This window comes from Crinia signifera, chromosome 6, assembly GCF_055691185.1.
Source record: "Crinia signifera chromosome 6, ASM5569118v1, whole genome shotgun sequence".
NCBI classification, from domain to species: Eukaryota; Metazoa; Chordata; class Amphibia; order Anura; family Myobatrachidae; genus Crinia; species Crinia signifera.
In genome coordinates, this window is record NC_139222.1 from 274,057,926 (window position 1) to 274,080,999 (window position 23,074).

At 46.3% G+C, this 23,074-nt stretch overlaps 1 protein-coding gene across 2 annotated transcripts in view; it reads left to right on the top strand.

The window, feature by feature from the left end:
• Positions 1–10,532: 10,532 nt before the first annotated feature.
• The window catches only part of LOC146009362 (alpha-1-macroglobulin-like), a 177,408-nt gene continuing 164,866 nt past the window's right edge, over positions 10,533–23,074 (top strand). Inside the window, exons 1-2 of one of the 2 annotated variants that reach the window (XM_083149660.1) lie at positions 10,533–10,879; positions 20,124–20,313. In XM_083149660.1, the coding sequence (XP_083005786.1) occupies positions 10,812–10,879; positions 20,124–20,313 (258 nt within the window). In that variant the 5' untranslated portion in view covers positions 10,533–10,811. The remainder of the gene's footprint in view (positions 10,880–20,123; positions 20,314–23,074) is intronic. The other variant, XM_083149659.1, reaches the window with a different exon arrangement.

Sequence of the window (23,074 nt, forward strand, 5' to 3'; positions counted from 1 at the left end):
TCAGCCGGCATCCTGCACAACTACTGAACGCAGAGGCTAGTACAGAAACACATAGATACATACCTCCCAACTGTCACGATTCCGTCGGGACAGTCCCGATTTTCGGGTCCTGTCCCGACGTCCCACCCGCGGCAGGCATTGTCCCGCTGCGGGGGGTGGCAGTTGGGAGACCCTTCAATCTAGTAGAATAGACGCTGTGCGCATGCGCACAGCGTCTATTCTCGTATGAAAATGAGGTCGCGGCTAATTAGCATAAGCCGCGCCCTCATTTGCATACGCCCCGCCCCCTTTTCGGGCGCTCGCGCGGATTTCCTCCGGACTGAAGTTGGGAGGTATGTAGATACAGTGCACAACTATGGCCCTTATTCAGATCTGTGCGGCCGGAGCCGCATACGGTGCTCCGGCCGCACAAACCAATCCCCGCCCACAATACGGATCGCCACGGCCGTCCGTACACGGACGGCTGGCGATCCGCATGAAAATGGTGGGGCGTACGCCTCCACCATGGTGGGAGCTGCCCCCTGCATTCGATGGTCTGCGACCATCGAAGGCAGGGCCGCACGCCCCACCAGCTCCCGCAAGCTGAGACCACACGGACAATCGTCCGTGTGAAAGCTTGTATGGGGGCGGAGAACTGACATCCGGCGATGTCAGCTTTCCGCCCCCATCACTGGCGTCATAGCCTCATTACCATGCATACGCCCCGCGTTTGCATGGGAACGCCCATGAAACGCGGGGCGTATGCATAGGGAAATGAGGGTATGAAGCCCCTCACGCCCCTATACGCCCCCTTTGCGGCGTAGAAACTTTATGTGCGGCGATTTCGCCTGCACATGCGCAGATTGACCTCTGCGCATGTGCAGAGTGAAAACATCGGCGGTACGGCCGCACGCGGGCCGTACCGCTCAGTTCAGAATAAGGGCCAATATAACTTTACACATACACACACATACACACACCTCTATTACTTTACACATACACACACCTCTATTACTTTACACATACACACACCTCTATTACTTTACACAAACACACATCTCTGTCACTTAACATATACACAGCCCCCACCCCCCACAATTGCCAACACACACAGCACCCTTTTTCACAGATACTGCTTACCTAAGCAGCACAGCACGTCCCTGGTCAGCAGTGAGACAGAATCAGACACAGAACAGGAACCGGACAGGAGATGGGTGCGGGCTGAGAGATCGCGTGTAGCACAGTGTGTGCCGGTGGGCATATAATAGCGGGAGCTATCAGCCTGGCTCAGCTCACCCCTTCATGCCGGGGCTCCAGCAGCGGCAGGAGGAGGGAGAGAGGCCAGGCCACGCGGCAGTAGGAGAAGGAGGTTAGCCTCGCCGCCCTGACATGCCTAAGCTGGGGCGGCAGCCGCGGCGGGTGGAGGCTGGGGAGCCGGGCCACCCAGCAGGGCCGCGGCAGCAGGAGGAGGAGGAGGGTGGTGAGTCGGGCCGATGCAGGGGCTCCACTGGCGGAAGGGGGTGGAAGGGGAGCTATGCCTGTCACCACAGCTTAGCATGACAGCGGATACAGGCTGTCAGTGTGTGACAGCCTGATCCACTGTCCTATCACATCTGCCTCAGTGACAGGGGCGTTCGTCCCTGTCAATGAGGCAAATGTGTAGATGCCGCCTTTTCATTACTTTTTACTGGGCTTTTCAGCCTCATTTCACTCTGCAGCTTAACCCTGCCCCCGCTGCTGACATTTTCCAATTGTCAGCGGGATGGCACAGCTCCCGCTGCCTCCTAGACTCAGACAGTGTCACAACTCACCTCATAAATAATAAAAAATAATAATAAGATATTTATAAACACAGTGTATGTGCTTTAAATATTTTTATAAATTTTTTTTGATCATTTATGACAGGGGAGGCACTGCCTCCCCTGCCTCCCCTGACTGGCGCACTTGCTGCGCTTGGAGAGCTAGGCTCAGTTTGTGGTTCATCCAGCTCTGCAAGTCATTTAATAACTTACTTTTGCCACAAAAATGCATCTGACTATTGGTCGCTTGGTACTTATGTAGTAACTGGGCTGCCGATTTTGAAATCGGGTCCATCGCATCGCATCGCACCCGACCATATCGCATGCGATGCGATGCGATGCGATGGACTTGATTTTTCCATAGGATTCAATGTTAAAATGGACTGAGTCCATTTCAACATGGAATTCAATGGGAAAAGGGGTCCTTTTCATACCCCTACTATCCAAGTGGGCATGGAGTTGGATATAAACCTGTGGCGAACGTAGCGAGCCACCGAGCCCGAAGCGTGGCGAGCGTAGCGAGCCCTGCGAGGGGACGCATATTTCTTAAAAAGTATTCTGTGTCCCCTCGCGGGGCTCGCTTCGCTCGCCACGCTTCGGGCTCGGTGGCTCGCTACGCTCGCCACAGGTTTATATCCAACTCCATGCCCACTTGGATAGTAGGGGTATGAAAAGGACCCCTTTTTCCCATTGAATTCCATGTAAAATGGACTCAGTCCATTTTAACATTGAATCCTATGGAAAAATCGGGTCATCGCATCGCATCGCATCTGATTGTATGCCTTAACTTAAGGCATACAATTAAAAAATCGGCAGCCCAGATACTACATAAGTACCGGTCGGCTTTGTGTCATCTCTTCTTTCTAATACAAATTAATTTGGTTTCCCAACTCTATAACAATGATGAGATCCCCTATTAATGTACACGATGTGCTCCTGAAGCCTTGACCTAATTACACAATTGGGCTTCCGGGAGAGTAAACTTTGTTTTGAATTTGAATATAAGGAAGCTGAGATAATTATGCCTGGTGTTTGCGTTGGAAGACAAGGAGGCCTGGCAGAGAGATACATCAGGTATGCCTTGTGCACATAATGATTCATCTTGGGTAAGGTGCAAAATTCTGCACCGCATCAGGAACATGTTACTGTTGCAGGTAGGAAGGGGTTACAGGCTCTGTACCGTAGGGGGTAACCATGCTTTTTAGGTGCACTCTATAGATTATACTTTGAAATCCAAATGAGGCCGTTTTGGCACGCAATCACATTATGACTTTTTATTACATGTGTTCATGACAATTTAGCATTATGCTATTTGCACCCAGTTTAGTATTTATGTAATGAACTGTCAGGTACGCAAACAGGAACATTTTTACAAGGTAAAATCCATGCCTTCTAAATGGCAGCCCCTTTAAATTAAACCTCTGCGTTCTGCCGGCCTATTCCCACCATGCATTACATCCCATCCATTGTTCTGAGTTATTTATACACATGAAAGTCATATTTCCATAAAAAAAAAAATATAGGGATGAGCGGGTCCGGTTCTGCTCTGGTTTTCCCAACACACTTAGATCCTACATCGATGTGGTGCAGATTCACACAGGTTGGGTATGACAGAGTCATACAGCTTAGGTGGGACAGAGGCACACAGCTTAGGTGGGGCAGAGGCACACAGGTTGGGTGGGACAGAAGCCTACAGCTTAGGTGGGGCAGAGGCACACAGGTTTGGTGGGACAGAGGCACACAGCTTAGGTGGGACAGAGGCACACAGGTTGGGTGGGACAGAAGCCTACAGCTTAGGTGGGGCAGAGGCACACAGGTTTGGTGGGGCAGAGGCTTTCAGCTTAGGTGGGGCAGAGGCACACAGCTTAGGTGGGGCAGAGGCACACAGGTTGGGTGGGACAGAAGCCTACAGCTTAGGTGGGGCAGAGGCAAACAGCTTAGGTGGGGCAGAGGCACACAGGTTTGGTGGGTAAGAGGCATACAGCTTAGGTGGGGCAGAGGCTTACAGCTTAGGTGGGACAGAGGCATACAGCTTAGGTGGAGCAGAGGCATACAGCTTAGGTGTGTCAGTGGCATACAGCTTAGGTGGGTCAGAGGCATACAGCTTAGGTGGGGCAGAGGCACACAGGTTTGGTGGGACAGAGGCACATAGCTTAGGTGGGACAGAGGCACACAGGTTGGGTGGGACAGAAGCCTACAGCTTAGGTGGGGCAGAGGCACACAGGTTTGGTGGGGCAGAGGCTTTCAGCTTAGGTGGGGCAGAGGCAAACAGCTTAGGTGGGGCAGAGGCACACAGGTTTGGTGGGTAAGAGGCTTACAGTTTAGGTGGGGCAGAGGCATACAGCTTAGGTGGGGCAGAGGCATACAGCTTAGGTGGGGCAGAGGCATACAGCTTAGGTGGGGCAGAGGCAAACAGGTTGGGTGGGACAGAGGCACACAGGTTTGGTGGGGCAGAGGCAAACAGCTTAGGTGGGGCAGAGGCACACAGGTTTGGTGGGACAGAGGCACACAGCTTAGGTGGGACAGAGGCACACAGGTTGGGTGGGACAGAAGCCTACAGCTTAGGTGGGGCAGAGGCACACAGGTTAGGTGGGGCAGAGGCACACAGCTTAGGTGGGGCAGAGGCACACAGGTTGGGTGGGACAGAAGCCTACAGCTTAGGTGGGGCAGAGGCAAACAGCTTAGGTGGGGCAGAGGCACACAGGTTTGGTGGGTAAGAGGCATACAGCTTAGGTGGGGCAGAGGCTTACAGCTTAGGTGGGGCAGAGGCATACAGCTTAGGTGGAGCAGAGGCATACAGCTTAGGTGTGTCAGTGGCATACAGCTTAGGTGGGTCAGAGGCATACAGCTTAGGTGGGGCAGAGGCACACAGGTTTGGTGGGACAGAGGCACATAGCTTAGGTGGGACAGAGGCACACAGGTTGGGTGGGACAGAAGCCTACAGCTTAGGTGGGGCAGAGGCACACAGGTTTGGTGGGGCAGAGGCTTTCAGCTTAGGTGGGGCAGAGGCAAACAGCTTAGGTGGGGCAGAGGCACACAGGTTTGGTGGGTAAGAGGCTTACAGTTTAGGTGGGGCAGAGGCATACAGCTTAGGTGGGGCAGAGGCATACAGCTTAGGTGGGGCAGAGGCATACAGCTTAGGTGGGGCAGAGGCAAACAGGTTTGGTGGGTAAGAGGCTTACAGTTTAGGTGGGGCAGAGGCAAACAGGTTGGGTGGGACAGAGGCACACAGGTTTGGTGGGACAGAGGCACGCATGTTGAGGGACATAGTAGAAGGACATAGAGGGAGACTGAGACAGTGTGCTATATTATGGGTGCACTGGCATACTGCACCTAGTGTCAATTACTTGGAGGTGCCCTGGCATTTTGCCCATCTGCAATTGACCCTAATGCCCTGAAAAGCTGCCCCTAGTGTGCGTGACCCAGGTGCCCTGACATGCTGCCCCTAATCTGAATGACCAAGGATCCTTGGCAAGGTGCCATTACTGTGAATGACTTGGGTGCAGGTGTTGGAGGTCTCATATTTATCACTGAGGATAGCTGACACTCATCGGCCATTGTTGGCAGTGGAAACAGTCATCTCCTCAGACTCTGACAGAGAGGGTGCGGCTCCAAACACCAAGCTCTTCCTCTGAATGGATGGCAGCTCTATCAGATTATGCTGCAGCTTGCTGCTCCCGGACGCTGAAGGATGGAAGTGCAGGGTCTGGCAGGGAGGACCTAGATACTGCTCTCGGAGATGGGCTGCATCTTCCTCTTCCTCCCAGCCAGCCATTCAGTCATACTGCTGCTGTGTAATGGAGTGAAGATGGCCAGAGGAGGAACTACCACTGGTGCAGCAGAGCACCGAGGCCTCTGAGGAACAAGGGGCCTATAGCTGCCCCTGTCACCCTCTTTCTGTTACCCACTGCCTCTCCCTGTTACCACCTGCCTCTTCGTCACATAAATACAGAGGAGCTGTCACATCCCTGCTCCGCTACCAGCTCCAATTCCTGCTTTAACCGGTGTAAAAGTGATTAGAGCTGTACCATCGCTTCTCAATCACCCACATTACAGATTACGCCACTGGACTTCTATTTGGGTTGCAAAACCTCTTGGCTTCTATGTACATTACCAGGCCATATACCATTGCATGTACATACAGTATTTATTTATAGTTTCAAATATATAGTGCAGCAGATTCCGTTGCGTTTTATAATTGGAGACAACAAACTGGTAAGAAACAAAACCGACATGGAGGTAGGAGGGCCCTGCTCGCAAGCTTACAATCTATAGGGATAATAGGAGGGATACATAAGGATAGATTTCCATAGCATGGCAGTCCCACCAGATTACAAGACAGTCCTGATGGGATACAATTATATATGAATGCTACTGGAGGTTGTGTGGGAGTCCTGAATATGATAGGCTGCCTGAAGAGGTGAGTTTTAATGGAACTCGTGAAAGTTTGGAGGCTAGTGGAGAGTCTTATTGTGCGTGGAAGGGCATTTCATAGGATGGGAGCAGCCGGATGAAAGTCCTGTAATAGTGAATGGGAGCTGGTGATCCGTGCAGAAGAGAGACGCAGATCTTGTACAGAGCTGAGTGGTCGAGATGGGAGATATTTTGTGATAAGTGCAGAGATATAAGCTGGTGCAGTATGGTTAATACCTTTATATGCTTTGTGTTTTATATTGAATACGGTAAGATACAGACAACCAATGGAGGGACTGGCAGAGCGGATCAGCAGACGATGAGCGTCTTGCAAGGAAGATCAGCCTCGCAGCAGCATTTAATAAGGATTGCAGTGGTGAGAGTCTGTTCTTGGGAAGACCAGTTAGGAGACTATTGCAATAATCAATGCGGGATACAATGAGTGCATGGATAAGAGATTTAGTAGTGTCTTGTGTGAGATAGGGTCGTATTTTGGATATGTTTTTTAGATGTATGTAACATGATTTGGAGTCAGATTGAATGTGGTGAACAAAGGACAGTTCAGAGTCGAGGATGACCCCTAGGCAACGAGCTTGTTGGGTCAGGTAGATTGTCAAGTTTTTAACAGCGATGGAGATATCAGGATGGTAACTGTTCTTGGCCGGTGGGAATATAAGTAATTCTGTTTTGGAAATATTGAGTTTGAGGTGGCGACAAGACATCCAAGATGAGATGGCAGAGAGACATTCAGAGACTCGGCCCAAAACCACTGGTGACAACTCTGGGGTTAATAGATAGATTGGAGTATCGTCCGCATACTTCCTACTAGATTGTAAGCTCCTCCGAGTAGGGCCCTCTTCCCTCCTGTTGTCAAAGTCCTCTTCTCTTCACATGTCACTCACAGCTCTCCTATGCTCCAACACTCAGTGACCATCTTTGTCCGCATACTCATCTCCATCATTGGCATCTAGCCTCTAGTTGCATGTTGATTGAGTCCTCACTTGTTATATCCAAGCTGTAATGTGTATTGAACTGTGGCGCTCTTTATTTGTACTGTATTCTTGTTATTTATTCAATGTTATGCCAAGCTTTGTCTCCCTGTAGTGTTCCTTTGTACGGCGCTGCGAAACACTTGTGGCGCCTTATAAATAAAATAATAATAATAATAATAATACAAGTGATACTGAAATGTGAAACAAGGGATTCGTTTGCCAAACCCATACATACGTACACTTGGGGGTCGATTCTGTTTCACTCATAGTGATCCGAATTTGGCCCCTGCCCTGATGGTCGGGGTTTGCCTATTTTTGCTCATTTCTGCACATGTGGAAACCCCGACTACAAGCGGCCATGCTGATTTGCAATTACTAGTTTGATTGAGCAGCTTTCATATTGTTTTTGATTTGCAATATTGCCAGGCCGTTCACAGTGGGCCGGGAAATTATGGCCTGAGAACTCGGCTAATTTACTAAGCTGACAAGTTCTCAGGATTCGGATCCCCCAGTGCCATGTATATTATGCCGTCTGAGTTTTCCGGCAGCCAAATATGGCTCACACGGATCAGTCATTAATGCCCTGCATGGTGGGCCTTGTGGTTCTCCATGTCCCAGCATGCAGGGGAGGCATACTGGGGCTTATAGTTCTAACACAAAACAAATACAGTGCCGTATGTTAATGTTTATTTTTACCACTTTAATGCCATCTGCCGACTCCCACTGCCCAGGGGACAGCCCCGGGCTTCAGCCCGGACTGGAGGTGCCCTGGAGGAGGTGACCCCTTTATTGGAGGGATCCCCACTCCCCAGCCAGGGTGATCATGTTTTGCTTGGGGGAGCTTATGCAAAAAGTTTCCCTCAGCCGTTGCATGGGAAGCGGTACATCTGTCAGAACAGACTTAGGTCTACAGTCATTAGGTCTTCCCCGGAAGGTCGACTGTCCCCAAGGTCGACAGGGTTAAAGGTCGACATGGCTCAAGGTCGACATGGGCCAAGGTCGACATGGGCCAAGGTCGACATAGGCCAAGGTCGACATGGTTTTAGGTCAACAGTCATTAGGTCGACATGAGTTTTTCACTGTTTTTTTGTCCCGAATGTCGACACAGTCGACATGGACACAGTTGGAGTCGAACCGCAGCCCCTCGCATCGCTCGCTTCGCTCGCGATGCTTCGGGCACGGTGCCTCGCTGCGCTCGGCACACTATTTTATTCTCCCACCACGCCCTAGTGGATGGTAGGGCATGAAATACCGCCTGTCAGCACATGTCGGCTCAAAAAACAGTAAAAAACTCATGTCGACCTAAAACCATGTCGACCTTGGCCCATGTCGACCTTGAGCCATGTCGACCTTTAACCCTGTCGACCTTGGGGACAGTTGACCTTCCGGGGTCGACCTAAGTCTGGTCTGACAGATGACCGTTTCCGTGGCATGACACCGCTTGCTTTTGGAACCTGGTGCTGATTATAAAAATACATAAAAAAAAATCCTTTTGTACCCCATATTTTTGTAACCAGGACCGGTCCAAGATCCTGGTGCTGGTTATAGAAATACAGGGGAACCCCAGTTTTTTGTTGCCCTGTATTTCTGGAACCAGCACCGACTTAAAGAGCCTGTGGCTGGTTTCCCTCGGGAGGTGGGACCCCACGCTGGGTTTTTTCTTATTATGTATTTCTTTTTTGTACTTTTTACACAGAGAAGTCTGCACGGATCTGACTGATATGTGCAGCAAAATACAGGGGTAGATTTATTATGCTCGGTGAAGTGATAAATTGTCTGTTTTTTATCACCGGCCAATCAGCTCCTGCCTGTCCTGCCTGACACTTTATCACTTCACCGAGCTTAATAAGTCTGCCACACAGTTTAATATTCTTATTTTCTGCTGAATTTCCGGCCGAATTCAGCAGTACACATGTTAGTAAATGAGCTGATAATAAAGATCTCTATGGCCATATACGGTCAAGTTCTATCGAAGGTGTTCTCATTTGTACACCCGAATTCTGACCACGGTAAATTAGCCGGATGCCGGCTATATTTGGCCGTATTTAGCATCGAATGGGTGCATTCGTAGCCATTTGAGCTTAGTAAATTCCCCCCCAATGTGTTTATACTGGTAAGAATTCAATCGCATCCATCTGCTTTTGTCCACCCAGGATTACAGTATATTATTGTTAGCACCTTTCTGTTTTGTATACATATATGGAATTAATACTGACCCACAGCTTGTACCATGTACTATATGGGTAAAACTCAGCATAGGCATATTTCTTTTATTTTTGTGTTTAGACCCGAGTCCTGTTGGAGAAAGAGCACTAAATACAATTATGTGAGCATTTGTGAGATCAGTCCACTCCATGTGTTCCTATTGTGCTGTCAGAGTACTCCATGTGCCCATTATATTGCATCAGACCCTACCACATGCTCCCACGTGTGCTATCAGCCCCTTGCACATGCACCTTATAAGCTATCTGAACCCTTATATGCCATCAGACCTCTGCAATGTAACTTAAATGCATCAGACCCCACCACTGACCTTTACATGCCATCAGCCCCTCCAGATGTTCTGTAAGTGCCATCAGTCCCCTCCCCGTGCCCCTCGTATGCCATCAGACCCCTTAATACACTCCTTGTGTGCCATCAACCTCCACACTCATGTCCCTTATGTTGTCATCAGCCACCTCCCTTACATGCCATCAGTCTTCTGAAAATGCCCCTTCTGTGCCATCAGCCCCTCACATGCCCCTTATATGCCATCCGATCCTTACCGCCTAGCCGCCTAACCCCCCTACGGACATAACAGAAAGTATTTTTTAGCAGGAACTCATTTCCCTAACCTCTAAATCAGGCATTCCCAACCACAGTCCTCAAGGCACACCAACAGTGCAGGTTTTAGTGATATCCAGGGTTCAGCACAGATGGTTTAATCAGAATCTCTCAGATACTAATTAAGTCACCTGTGCTCAAGCCTGGATATCTACAAAACATGCACTGTTGGTGTGCCTTGAGGACCGTGGTTGGGAATGCCTGCTCTAAATAAATATGACATCATCAGGAACTGGGTTTCTGAATCTGTTCTGGGCCAAAAATGTACTTTCCACATGGTTGCCTACCTGACCCTCTCCTTCAGGGAGAAAATGCTCTGTTCCTGGACTTCCCTGGTAATGTAGGATTGCCATCACCTGTGGTTAAACACCTTTCTTATCAATTACCTGTCTCCCCACAGGTGATGGCAATCCTACATTACCAGGGAAGCCCAGGAACAGAGCATTTTCTCCCTCATGCATTTAGGGTACATTGTAAACTGCCCATAAAGATATTCCCTCTGCCCGAGGCGTGTGTTGTTCTTCCATAATAGAGAAGAAAAAATCAAAACATTTTAAAAGTTGAATTGAAATATCTGGCCTCCCTGTTGCTTCCCAAACACCTGGTACTTCCTTTATTGACCTAGCAATATACTTGGCAGAGAATTCTCTTTGTAGGGATGCTGGATTCATAGTCCCTGCCTCAAGCAAATCTGGCTTTGGATGAGGTGTCTGTAAGCCTGCCGGCGAGAGAACATTTTCTACCTCCATTGTGAGGTCTATAAATGTGGTGCATCGTTCAGTATCTCTCATAACTATCTGCCAGGATGCTGCGGACGAGAATTCTCCTGAGTGTCTCCCTCCTGTGTCTCATTACTGGAGGCAGAGCACAGACGTAAGTCACAGATTTATACATGGTGTTTACAGATTGTTCCCCTCTGAATAAATAACTGCCATCACCTGTGCTGAAGCACCTTGCTTATCAATTACCCTGTTCAGCACAGGTGATGGTAATCATATATTCAGAGGAAAGTCCAGAAACAGCATTGTGTCCCTCCTGTAGAGGGTCATGTTGGGAGGTATGGAATCATTATTATTTATCTGCTAACAAAGATTTCCTAGCAACCATCATATATAGGCCTCTTGCAAAGACAAATTCCTTCTCTAATGGACAAAACCATGTGCACTGCAGGTGGGGCAGATGTAACATGTGCAGAGAGAGTTAGATTTGGGTGAGTTATTTTGTTTCTGTGCAGGGAAAATACTGACTGTTTTTTTTACACTGCAATATAGATCTCCCTTTGAAGTAAAACCCCACCCAAATCTAACTCTCTGCACATGTTACATCTGCCCACCTGCAGTGCACATGGTTTTGTCCATTTGAGAAGGAATTTGTCTTTGTGAGTGAACCAGAATAAGGGCCATAATGAGAACCGTAAGAGCGCAAAATAGCCGTAATGTAATGACCAGAGCTGGCATTGTCAGAACACTTTAACAATGGCAAATATGTTAATGAGATGGATACACATTTTTTTATATTGTTTAATATTTTCTATTCCTAAAATTAAAGTAGTCCCTGTCCCTGTCTTTAATTCACTGGTTTGTGTATACCCGATTGCCCGGTTTACTACATATATATTATACTGTGTTATTTTATATGTCTGATTTTGGGATGCAGTCAAAATCCCGAATGGGTCATAATACCGACAAGGACAAAATCCAGACATTTAAAATCCCGACAAGGTCAAAATACCGACATATAGAATGTACAGGTGAAACTGTCAACATGACTTTGGGTCGACAGGTCGCGAGGTCGACGTGTTTTTTCACTGTTTTTTGACCTGACATGTGCCAACAGCTGGTATTTCATGCCCTACCATCCACTAGGGCGTGGTGGGAGAATAAAATAGTGTGCCGAGCGCAGTGAGGCCCCCTGCCCGAAGCATCGCGAGCAAAGCGAGGGGCTGCGGTTCACCTCCAACTGTGTCCATGTCGACTGTGTCGACATTCGGGTAAAAAAACATTGAAAAAAAAACCATGTCGACCCAAAGTCATGTTGACAGTTTCACCTGCACATTCTATATGGCGGTATTTTGATCATGTCGGTATTTTAAATGTCGGGATTTTGTCCTTGTCTGGATTTTGTCCTTGTCGGTATTATGACCCATTCGGGATTTTGTCCTTGTCGGTATTTTAAATGTTGGGATTTGTCCTTGTCGGTATTATGACCCATTCGGGATTTTGACCGTCGGGATTTCATACCGAATCCCTGATTTTATCCCTTATTTTTCAGCCATGTTTTATATCATTATTCAGCTTTATTCACCTTATGTTTCCTGCATTAGAAAACAATTGTAACCACAGATCACAAACTTCATGTGCACAGTGCCCTAACCCAGCATAACAAGAATGCACATATGTGTGTGATAATATATAGAGACTTGGCTGAGAGACAAAGGTGGAATCTAGCGACAGGCTGCAGAGTTGATGGGGATATAAGCATTCGGTCGACATGCATGAAGGTCGACATGGGTTTGGTCCACGGACATTGGATCAACACAAGCATTAGATCGACATGGGGAATGTCGACAGTCAAAATGTCGACATAGAGTTTTTCACTTTTATTTGAGCCGACATGTGCCGACAGGCGGTATTTCATGCCCTACCATCCACTAGGGCGTGGTGGGAGAATAAAATAGTGTGCCCGAAGCATGTTGAGCGCAGCGAGCCATGCGAGGGGACGCGGTGAACTTTTTTTTAGTGTCCTTGTCTACTGTGTTGACATGTATAAAAAAAAGTGAAAAAACTCCATGTCGACCTTTTGTCTGTTGATTTTTTCCTGTGTCGACATAATGCTTGTGTCAACCTTCAGTCATGTCAACCTTCAGTGTAGACCTAATGTCTGTCTATCCTATGATCCATACCCAGTTGACGCCAGCGTCAGTCAGATTCTGCAGGATAAAAACTGTTGGTGCAAATTTTTTAGTTCCAACCCAACAAACATGTCTACATAGATGCACTGTACAGATCACTATGATGGTAGCAAACTTCTTAGGGTTTAATGTGAATTTATTTTATTTTTTTAAACAAAAACACCTCCCCCCCGCCTAAATACATAACCAACCCTCAGAGCTGGTCCTAGCCTAAATGATGCCCTAGGCAAGATTTTGGCTGGTGCCCCCTAGCACCGCCACTAGTTATGCCTCTGACCCTGCTCCCCTTTCCCAGCACCATCAACCCTCATCATAGCAGTCATCATTTTGGTGCTCCTACCCACAATGTTTTAAATAGAAACAGTGCACACATTCGGTGCGCAGCCCAAACAGGGGTGTGTTCTTGCTGGGAAGGGGCATGGCCACACAATAGTACCCCCAATTCAAATTATGCCACACAGTAGTGCAACTTTATTCACATTATATCATGCGATGGTGTCCCTTATTCACGTTACATCACACAGTCGTACCACTTTACCTTATGTACATTACTCTTCACATTATTCACATTATACCCTTAGAAAAAAATCCTGAGTAAATTTTGTATTTTAAGCACCTCCATGGCCACACTGCAACCCAGCACAAAGCAGTGTGTTCTGGGCAGAGGAGAAGAGCTGCAGCTGCTGCTGTCACTTAAGGGGAGGGGGCCCGGGGTCCCCACTGGGCCCTTCCATCAGACTTTGGCCTGGGTAATTTGTACCCCCTACCCCTTTCTCGCGGCACCCCTGATAATACCACACAGTAATGCTCCTTACACATGACACACATTATTAATGTCCTTATAACCATAATGCCCCTTACACATTATGCCAACCTTTATTAATGCCCTTCATACACATAATGACACACATAATGCCCCTTTCACATATGTTGCACATTATTAATGCCCTTAAACACATGACACACATAGGTGTGCGCACATTGAGTCTTATGGGTGCACAGGCACCCCATAATGCTGTGCCCACCCTTATGAACACCTCCCTACCAGCAATACTTTTTACCAAAGACCTTTGCTTTTTAGAACTGTATTCCATTGAAAGAAGCGCCCATCAATCAATTATGTGTGTTTTGCATTGTTACTTGTATCAGACTATTGTCATATCACTATATGTTTTTATACTTTATTTGCATGTATTATTATACTGAGAGACGTTTTATATTGTAGCGAGTACCAATAGATGATGGTAGACATGCCTGAATGACGCTGTTAGACACACCCAATGGGCGGTGTTAAACATGTCCAAGATGTGGTGCTAGACACACCCCTTTGACGGTGCACCCCCTAATAAAATGTGCTGCGCACGCCTATGATGACACACATAATGCCCCTTACACATATGTTGCCCATTATTAACGACCTTATACACATGACACACATAATGCCTCTTACACATTATGCCAACCTTTATTAGTGCCCTTATACACATGACACACATAATGCCCATTACACATATGTTGCCCATTATTAACGACCTTATACATATGACACACATAATGCCTGTTACACATTATGCCAACCTTTATTAGTGCCCTTATACACATGACACACATAATGCCCATTACACATATGTTGCACATTATTAATACCCTTATACACATGACACACATAATGCCTGTTACACATATGTATCACATTATTAATGCCCTTATACACATGACACACATAATGCATGTTACACATATGTCACACATTATTAATGCATTTATACATGACACACATAATGCCCCTTACACATATGCCGAACACTATTGCACAACCAACCCACCCGCAGACAGCACTCGCACAGCTGCTAACACTGTGACCTCTGCCTCTGCTTGGATACAGATGTTTTCTCATACATCTTGCCTCAATAGGCCATGCAGCCCCTGGGCAGTTTTGCTAACGTTGAGTGTCTTATTTTGCTAAGAATTCGTCTTATTTGCATTGTTATGTGACCAGGACACACAAGCAGCTTCCGATGATTAAAATTATATATTAACTATATTCTGTGTGTGACTGTGGCTGTACCTGCATACGGAATGCTATGTTACAGTGATTTCCATGAATACACTATTTCATATGCGTATACAGCCTCACTCACACACAGAATATAGGCATGCTGCATATCATTTTAATCAGCAGAAGCTGCTGGTGCCCCTATGCATTCCAAATGCCCTAGGCAATTGCCTAGTTTGCCTATGCCAAAGGCCGGCTCTGCAACCCTTGGGGGTAAATTGACTAAGATGGGAGTTCTATTGAAGATGGGATATTGCCCAGAGCAACTAGATTATATCTATTATCTTCTAGTACACTGATTTTCAACCTTTGTCAACTCACAGCACACCAAACAAGATCAGAATCCCACAGGGAAAAACACATTGGCACCCACAGCAAAAACACAAACCCATTGGCCCCATATGAAAAAATAAATAAAACAATCACAGTGATCCCCACAGGTAACAAAAATAATATACTTTGGCTCTCACATGAAAGTAAGAGACCAGTGAATAACAGTTGCACTGTTGGTGGTGGCTGTAAACTGGTGTGGACATCTTTAGCTCTGGGGCACACTGGAGAATACCTCAATCACGCTAGTGTACCACGGTGGCACGGTCGTTGAAAAATGCTGTTCTAGTAGGTGCTTAGTAAATACTAAGTATGGGGCTTACACCATAGCAGCCAGGCAAACTGGGGTGATTCAGACCCGCTAGTAGTGTACCAAATTCGCTCCCCTGGCTGATTTTTGGGGTTTGCGCATCCGCGAATATGAGCATGTGCAAAGTCCTGGACCGAATAGCTTTGGCGAGTTTCACACACTCTGACCGTTCGCTCCAGAGGGGTGGGAAGGGGGCGAGGATGGGGGTGGAAGCAGAGAAGCACCCAACGTTTTATAGGTGTGTCCATTAAAAAGCTGGGCATAACCCTGCAGACGCAGGCTTGTCGACTGTCTGTGGCACTACTAGTATAGCAGAGTCTGTGCCTGTGATATTTTGTAGTAATAATAATAATAATGATATTTATATAGCACTTTTCTCCCAATAGGACTCAAAGTGCTTCACACATTGTCTTTACAGCTCGAAATACAAAACAAGCTTAACAGTAGATGTCAGTGAAATGCTTGAGTAAATAAGTATGTCTTTAGACTATTTTTAAAGGATTCTATAGTGGGCGCTTCTCGCACTGTGCGAGGAAGAGAGTTCCACAGAGTTGGAGCAGCAAAGTTGAAAGCTCGACCCCCAGATGAATTCAGGGAGATTCTGGGTACTGTTAGTAGTCCTTCTTCAGTGGATCGTAGTAATCGAGTGGGACAGTAAGGGATCAGCAGCTGTTGCAGGTACCTTGGGCCCTGGTCATGTAGGGCCTTGAAAGTGAGTAAGCCAATCTTGAAAACGATTCGCCATTTTACAGGTAGCCAGTGAAGGGCGTAGAGAATGGGAGTTATGTGGCAGGAGCGGGGCTGGTTAGTTAATAGTCTGGCGGCTGCATTTTGTACCAGCTGCAAGCGGTGCAATTCTTTTGCTGGAAGACCCAGGTAGAGAGCATTGCAGTAGTCTAGTCGTGATGATATAAATGCATGTATGACTTTAGGAAGGTCTTCTGAGGGAATTAAATGCTTGATTCTGGCTATGTTTCTCAGATGAAAGAATGAGGATTTGATTGTGGCTGACACCTGATGTTTAAGTGTCAGGCCATTATCCAGGACAACACCAAGATTCCGCACATGATCAGAGTTTTTTAGTGCTGTGCCCCCCAGCTTAAGACCTGTCAGTTGGCTATGCTGCCGTCTTGTCCTGTGATTTATCATCAGGACTTCTGTTTTATCTGGGTTTAGTCTCAGCCAACTGGCACTCATCCACTCCTGGAGCTCAGCTAGGCAGCCATTTAAGGTTGTTATTGTGTTATCGGTGCCTGGAGCAAAGGACAGGTACAGTTGGGTATCATCTGCATAGCAGTGGTAGACCAGGCCGTGACGTCTGATTATGTCACCAAGTGGAAGCATGTATACTGCAAAAAGCATGGGAGATAGTATAGAGCCCTGTGGGACACCACAAGACAACGGCACTGGTGGTGAAGAGTATACTCCCGATGCAACTCTCTGTGACCTGCCAGCGAGAAATGATTTGAACCAGCTAAGGACTGTGCCACCCAGGCCACAGAAATTCTTCAGGCGCTCAATTAGAATCCCATGGTCAATGGTGTCAAATGCTGCAGAGAGGTCCAGAAGGATTAGGATTGAACAGTCTCCTCTATCCCTTGCATTTAGAAGATCATTGAGCACACAAACCAGAGCTGTTTCTGTGCTATGTCTTCTCCTGAATCCTGACTGGAATAGATCATAAATGTCATGGGTTAACAGGTGGGTCTCTAGTTGAGTTGCAACCACTTTCTCAATAACCTTTCCTAGAAAAGGAAGATTTGATACTGGCCTGTAGTTGGTCATGCAGTCAGGGTCTAAATTAGATTTTTTAAGAAGTGGTCTGACTATTGCTTCCTTTAGTGGTTCGGGAAAAACACCTGTCTGCAAAGAGCATTGAACTATTTTTGCAAATGCAGGGCCGATTATTTCCATACACCCTAAAAGAAGCTTGGATGGGGCAGGGTCCAGATCACAGGAGGAGGGACGCAACAGTCTGGAAATTCCAGCAATGTATTGTACATCCACTTGGTCAAAGATGTCCCATGAAGGCAAGTGTCTTAAACTGGTAGGCTTGGTCTGTTGGAACTCCTTTGGTGTCACTGTGGGGATTCCAGCCCGGATGATAGATACTTTATCTGCAAAGAATTTAGCAAACTCATTGCATCTTGACTGCGAGAGGGTTACATCAGGCTGCAGGCATGCTGGTTTGCAAAGCATCTCCACTGTACGGAAAAGCTGAGCGGGCCTATTTTTTGCTGTCATGATCTCATTTGAAAGGAACACTGTTTTCTTGCGGGTGATTGTTGATTGGTATATTCCAATGTGTTTGATTAGATTTAATTTATCCTCTGCCAGGTTTGTCTTCCTCCATCGTCTTTCAAGTATACGACCCCTTTTCTTGAGATCACGAATACTGTTGTCAAACCAGGAAGCTTGATGGTGTGGTTTGCAGGGTCGAATACGCAATGGGGCTATAGTATCCAGTGCCTCTGTCACAGCCCTGTTATAAAAATGGACTAGGGAACATGGATCTTTACAGGTCACCATCACTGCTGAGAGGTTCAAGTTAGCTGCCATGGCCTGAGGAGTCATAGCCCTCCTTGGGCGATATTTGGTCAATTCCATGGGCACAGATCTATTTTGAGGGGTTGCGACTGAGAACCATATTGAGTGGTGGTCTGACCATGTGACTGGGTTTATCTTTAGGTCAGATACTTCTAGCCCAATCTGGAAGACAAGATCAAGAGTGTGGCCACTTTTATGTGTAGTACATTTAATTTAACCTGTAATCTGTGCCTGTGCCTCATAGATTAATTAATAATCCCTTTAAAATATTTTTTTTCTGTCTGCTGCTGTGTGACTGTTAGCTGGTACAGGCCAGGGTAGTACAAGTATTAACTCACCTGTGTGCACACTGCACATCGGTGCTGCAAAATAAGAAATCATTCTTTTTTTTTTTTTTTTTTTTTTTTTACAATGAGGGTTACTGACTTCATAATAATCCTTTAACATTTTTCTGTGTCTCTGCTGCTGTGTGGCTGTAATAAGCTGGAACAGGGTAGTACACAAGTCTCACCTCACCTGTGTGCACGCCGGTGCTGCAAAATGTCCTATTTACGCAAAATAAGGGTGGGTTCCAAGAACAGTTCCATCTTGCACCTCTTTTTTTTGCCATCATGTGCTTTTTGGGGCCTAGTTTTTCAAACTGCCATCCTGTCTGCCGCTGCAGTGCCACTCATAGACGAAACACTTGTTTGTGCCGCACACTTGTGTGGCTTAGCATAGTTATCCAGCTACCTCGGTGCAACCTATTGCCCTAAAAACAATATTGTGAGGTGTTCAGAATAGACTGGAAATGAGTGGAAATTAATTATATTGAGGTTAATATAGCGTAGGAGCAAAATAATAAAAAAAAAAACCCAAATTTTGCGATTTTGTTTGCAGTTTTTATGCTTTAAAATAAAAATAAAAAATCAGAACATGAAACACGAAAATAGTGGTGTTTTGGAACAGATCCAAAACACTGCCCGAGATACAGACCCAAAACGCGTTTCACGAAACACGAAAAGCGCCCGGTGCACATCCCTGATTTTAACCTGGAAACTATTTTACCATGTTATAGTAGTAGTAGTAGTAGTAGTACGTTTATTTATAAGGCGCCGCAAAGTGTCCGCAGCGCCGTACATAGCAAACAAAAAACTAATTACAAGGTAACGTACAGGGTGTGTTGAAAAATACAGTATAAATAGGGGTATAGCTGGTAGAACTAAAATCAGCATCAGTTCAGAAGTAGGTGTGGAAATTGTCAAGGAGACTGAAGATGAAGTAGAGTAAGGGAAGAACATGGCAGGAGCACAGGTGAGGTAAAGAGGTAGGGTGAGTACGTGAGGAAGGAGGACCCTACTCATAAGAGTTAACATACTAAAAATAGGTGGGTGGATGAACAAAATACAATAGGATAAGTAGGAACGGAGGGGAACGGAGGCAGGATAGGAGGATCAAAAGAGGTTAGGAGGAGGGATAGGCTAGTCGAAAAAAGTGGGTTTTGAGGGAGCGCTTGAAGGAGGTAAGGGAATCAGATAGCCTGATGGGTGGCGGGAGGTTGTTCCAGTGCAGGGGGGCAGCGCGAGAGAAGTCTTGGACACGGGAGTGGGAGGAGGTGATTAGGTGAGAGGTCAGTCGGCGGTCAGCGATGGAGCGAAGGGGACGGGAGGGAGTGTGGATAGAGATCAGTGAAGAGAGGTAGGGAGCTGTGGAGGAGGAGAGAGCCTTGTAGGTGGTGGTAAGGAGTTTAAAGAGAACTCGGAAAGGAATGGGGAGCCAGTGAAGAGATAGACAGAGGGGGGAGGCGGAGGTAGAGCGGCGGGAGAGGAAGATGAGCCTAGCAGCAGCGTTAAGAATGAATTAGAGAGGTGCGAGGCTGGTGAGAGGTAGCCCATAATTTGTTATAGTACATTTTAACTGTGTCTAACATTAAGATTTAGAGTAAATGACTAATATTGTACTTTTCTAATTACAATTTCATTAGCAAAGAGCTCCCGTTTAACTACGCCATACTGATCTCATCACATGTGACGGCAGGAAGCACGGAGAATCTGGCTGTAATGGTTGAATATGATGATACGGTCTATCTGAGCGCTAATATACAAGTCTATGACAAAATAACTGTTATATTTGATGGTGAAATAGCTTCAAAGATTCAATGCAAAGAATTTATAGTAAGTGATTTCCTTCCTTACAACTCAGCATGATCCTGCCTGCTTGGTGGTGTGCAGTCTATATGACAACAGTGTCGACCACTATTGGTTGACAGTCAAAAGATCGACCCATGAAAAAGTTTGACGCAAGGAAAAGGTCAACGTTGAAAAGGTCGACATAACTTTTTCACATTTTTTTTTTTTTAAACATACTTTACCTTCCCAGATGGCGTAAATTGAGAATAAATTAGTGTGCTGAGTGCAGCGAGCCACGCGAGGGGATGCGGCACACTTATACACACACACTCTCCCTGCTTTTGTAGTCTGGGCAATATGAAGCAGAATTTAGCATTACAGTAGGTGTTTTTTGGCTTCCCTATGGAAGAGTTTGATTGCTCTGGACCCCCCCCCCCCCCCCCCTCCATTGCAAACACCCTGGAGGATCAGAAACATCCTCATAAAAGAATTTGTGAGGAATAATTTACTTTTTTTTATACTCTTAGGAAATTAAGTAATAAAACCTCAAACAGAAGGAAAAGCAAAATATGAAATTTGTTACATAGAATATTCAGTCATCTGCGCAAATAATGGCATTGCTACATTACTCACTATATACTAGTACTTATTGATATACAGATGTAGCCACGCTAATCGTAGAGGCATTGCTTCCTGTAAATGGGTGTGGCCTCATGAAATGACCCAGTGATATCACAAGGGGGCATGGCCTAACGGGGGAAGCCCTTTATTATCGCCCTGATGGAAGCAGGGTTCTGCAGGTTAATGTCACACCACAGAAACCGGTTCCTGTCATGGTGGAGAAATCAGCATCAGGTGTCACCTCTAGGAAGGGTGACACCTGGGTGTGGCTCCTAACCCCCTTGTGACACCACTACCCTAAAAGTACACAAAAAGCTTTTATACACCTTACAGATTGGGTTTGTATTCATCAACACATACCAAATATGAACAGTATACAATTATCAAAGTTCCAAATGAATATAAATATATACTGTATGTAAGGGAATAAAACAAGAAACAACCAATGTGATGGTATCAAGAAATATCAATCTGTGACCAATGGTGAGACAGGGAGCGTACCACACTCACACTAATAGTGAAGCAGAAACACCTACCTATATTCTTTTGTCTCTCTCTGGTATGGTGAAGAGGGTCAATATATCACGAAGTAGAAGAGATGTGAAATACAAAGTGATTATGTTAAATCCATAAAGGTTTCTTTTGTCTATTTTTTGTGGATGTGAAACAGTCCAAATCGGATCCACATTCTTCGAACCGCCCATTACAGAAGTGTTTTAAATATGAAAAACAAAACAAATATGTGTAGAATTGTTTTATGAACAGAACACATCATGAGAGTGAAAATTAAATGGTGGTTGGACGTACCCTCACTCAGTGCCTTATTCTAGTTCACTTTTAGGGCGGGATGTATTAAAATACATCGCCGCCCTTCGCCGCCCCCCCCCGCTGCGATGCTGCCGCATATGTACTAACATATGCGTCTGGCATCGCGGGCGGTAATGGAGGCCCCCCGCGATACCTGTACTCTGGTGGTCTATGGTCTCCGTCATCTCCCTGCCGCCACGCTCTCCCCTCAAGCTGGGGACAGCTAAGCATGCTGTCCCCGGCACCTCCTCCTCCCCCCTGCAGCCGGAAGGATGTCCGGCTGCTTCACTAGGGGGAGGAGGGGTTTACCTTCCAGGGTCCAGGAGGACCCTTCAGGAAGGTAAGCCAGAGGGGGGGTCGGCGAGGCGGCGGGTTTGCGTCAGCGTCGGCGGGCGGCGAAAAGAAGCCCATAGGCTTCTATAGGGTATTGCCACCCAAAGGTGGCGATACCCTTCAGTGCGGTATCATTTTTGATACATTGGAAAATGCGGTAAAACTGGGGTTTTACCGCATTTTCCATTTGATACATCTCGCTTTTAGATGCAAATTCCTTCTCAGAAGGACAAAACCATGTGCACTGCAGGGCAGGGCAGATGTAACAGGTGCAGATAGAATTAGATTTGGGTGTTATTTTGTTTCGGTGCAGGGATACTAACTGACTGCTTTATTTATACACTGCAATATATATCTCACTTTGAAGAAAAACCCCACCCAAATCTAATTCTATCTGCACATGTTACATCTGCCCCACCTGCAGTGCACATGGTTTTGTCCTTCTGAGAAGGAATTAGCCTCTAAGAGTGAACTAGAATCACAGAGAGTGTACATATATTAAGGTTTCTTTGGAATCCACAATTAGACAGCCGCCAACATTTCAGAAGAACACCATGAGTTTGTTGTGCATACCTTACTCACAATCGATGTAGAATAGGAAAACATATGTATCATAAAGTAGAAGTGATGTGAAAAACAAGCTGCGTACCGAACTTATGGTTCAAAGTGATTATGTTAAATACATAAAGGTTTCTTTTGTGTATTTTCTGTGGATGTGAAAAAAATCCCTCAAATCGGATCCTCGTTCTTGGAATAGCCCATTACAGATCAGATGTATTTTAAATACGAAAAAACAACAAATATATTTATAGACTTATTTTATGAAACTAATAGTGTGTACACACGGTCCGGTTTCGTTTCCGATGCTGACGATATAGTCAACATCGGATCGGAATCGGATATAAATCGGATGTAGGTTTTTTTAGGGCTTCAGGCTCCGATTTGAGGGCGATGCGTGCTCCCGTGTCCTCTGAAATCGGATCGTAAATAGAGAGGGCAGGCAAGACTTTTTAGTGGAAATCTGAAGGAGATCGCATGCATAGTA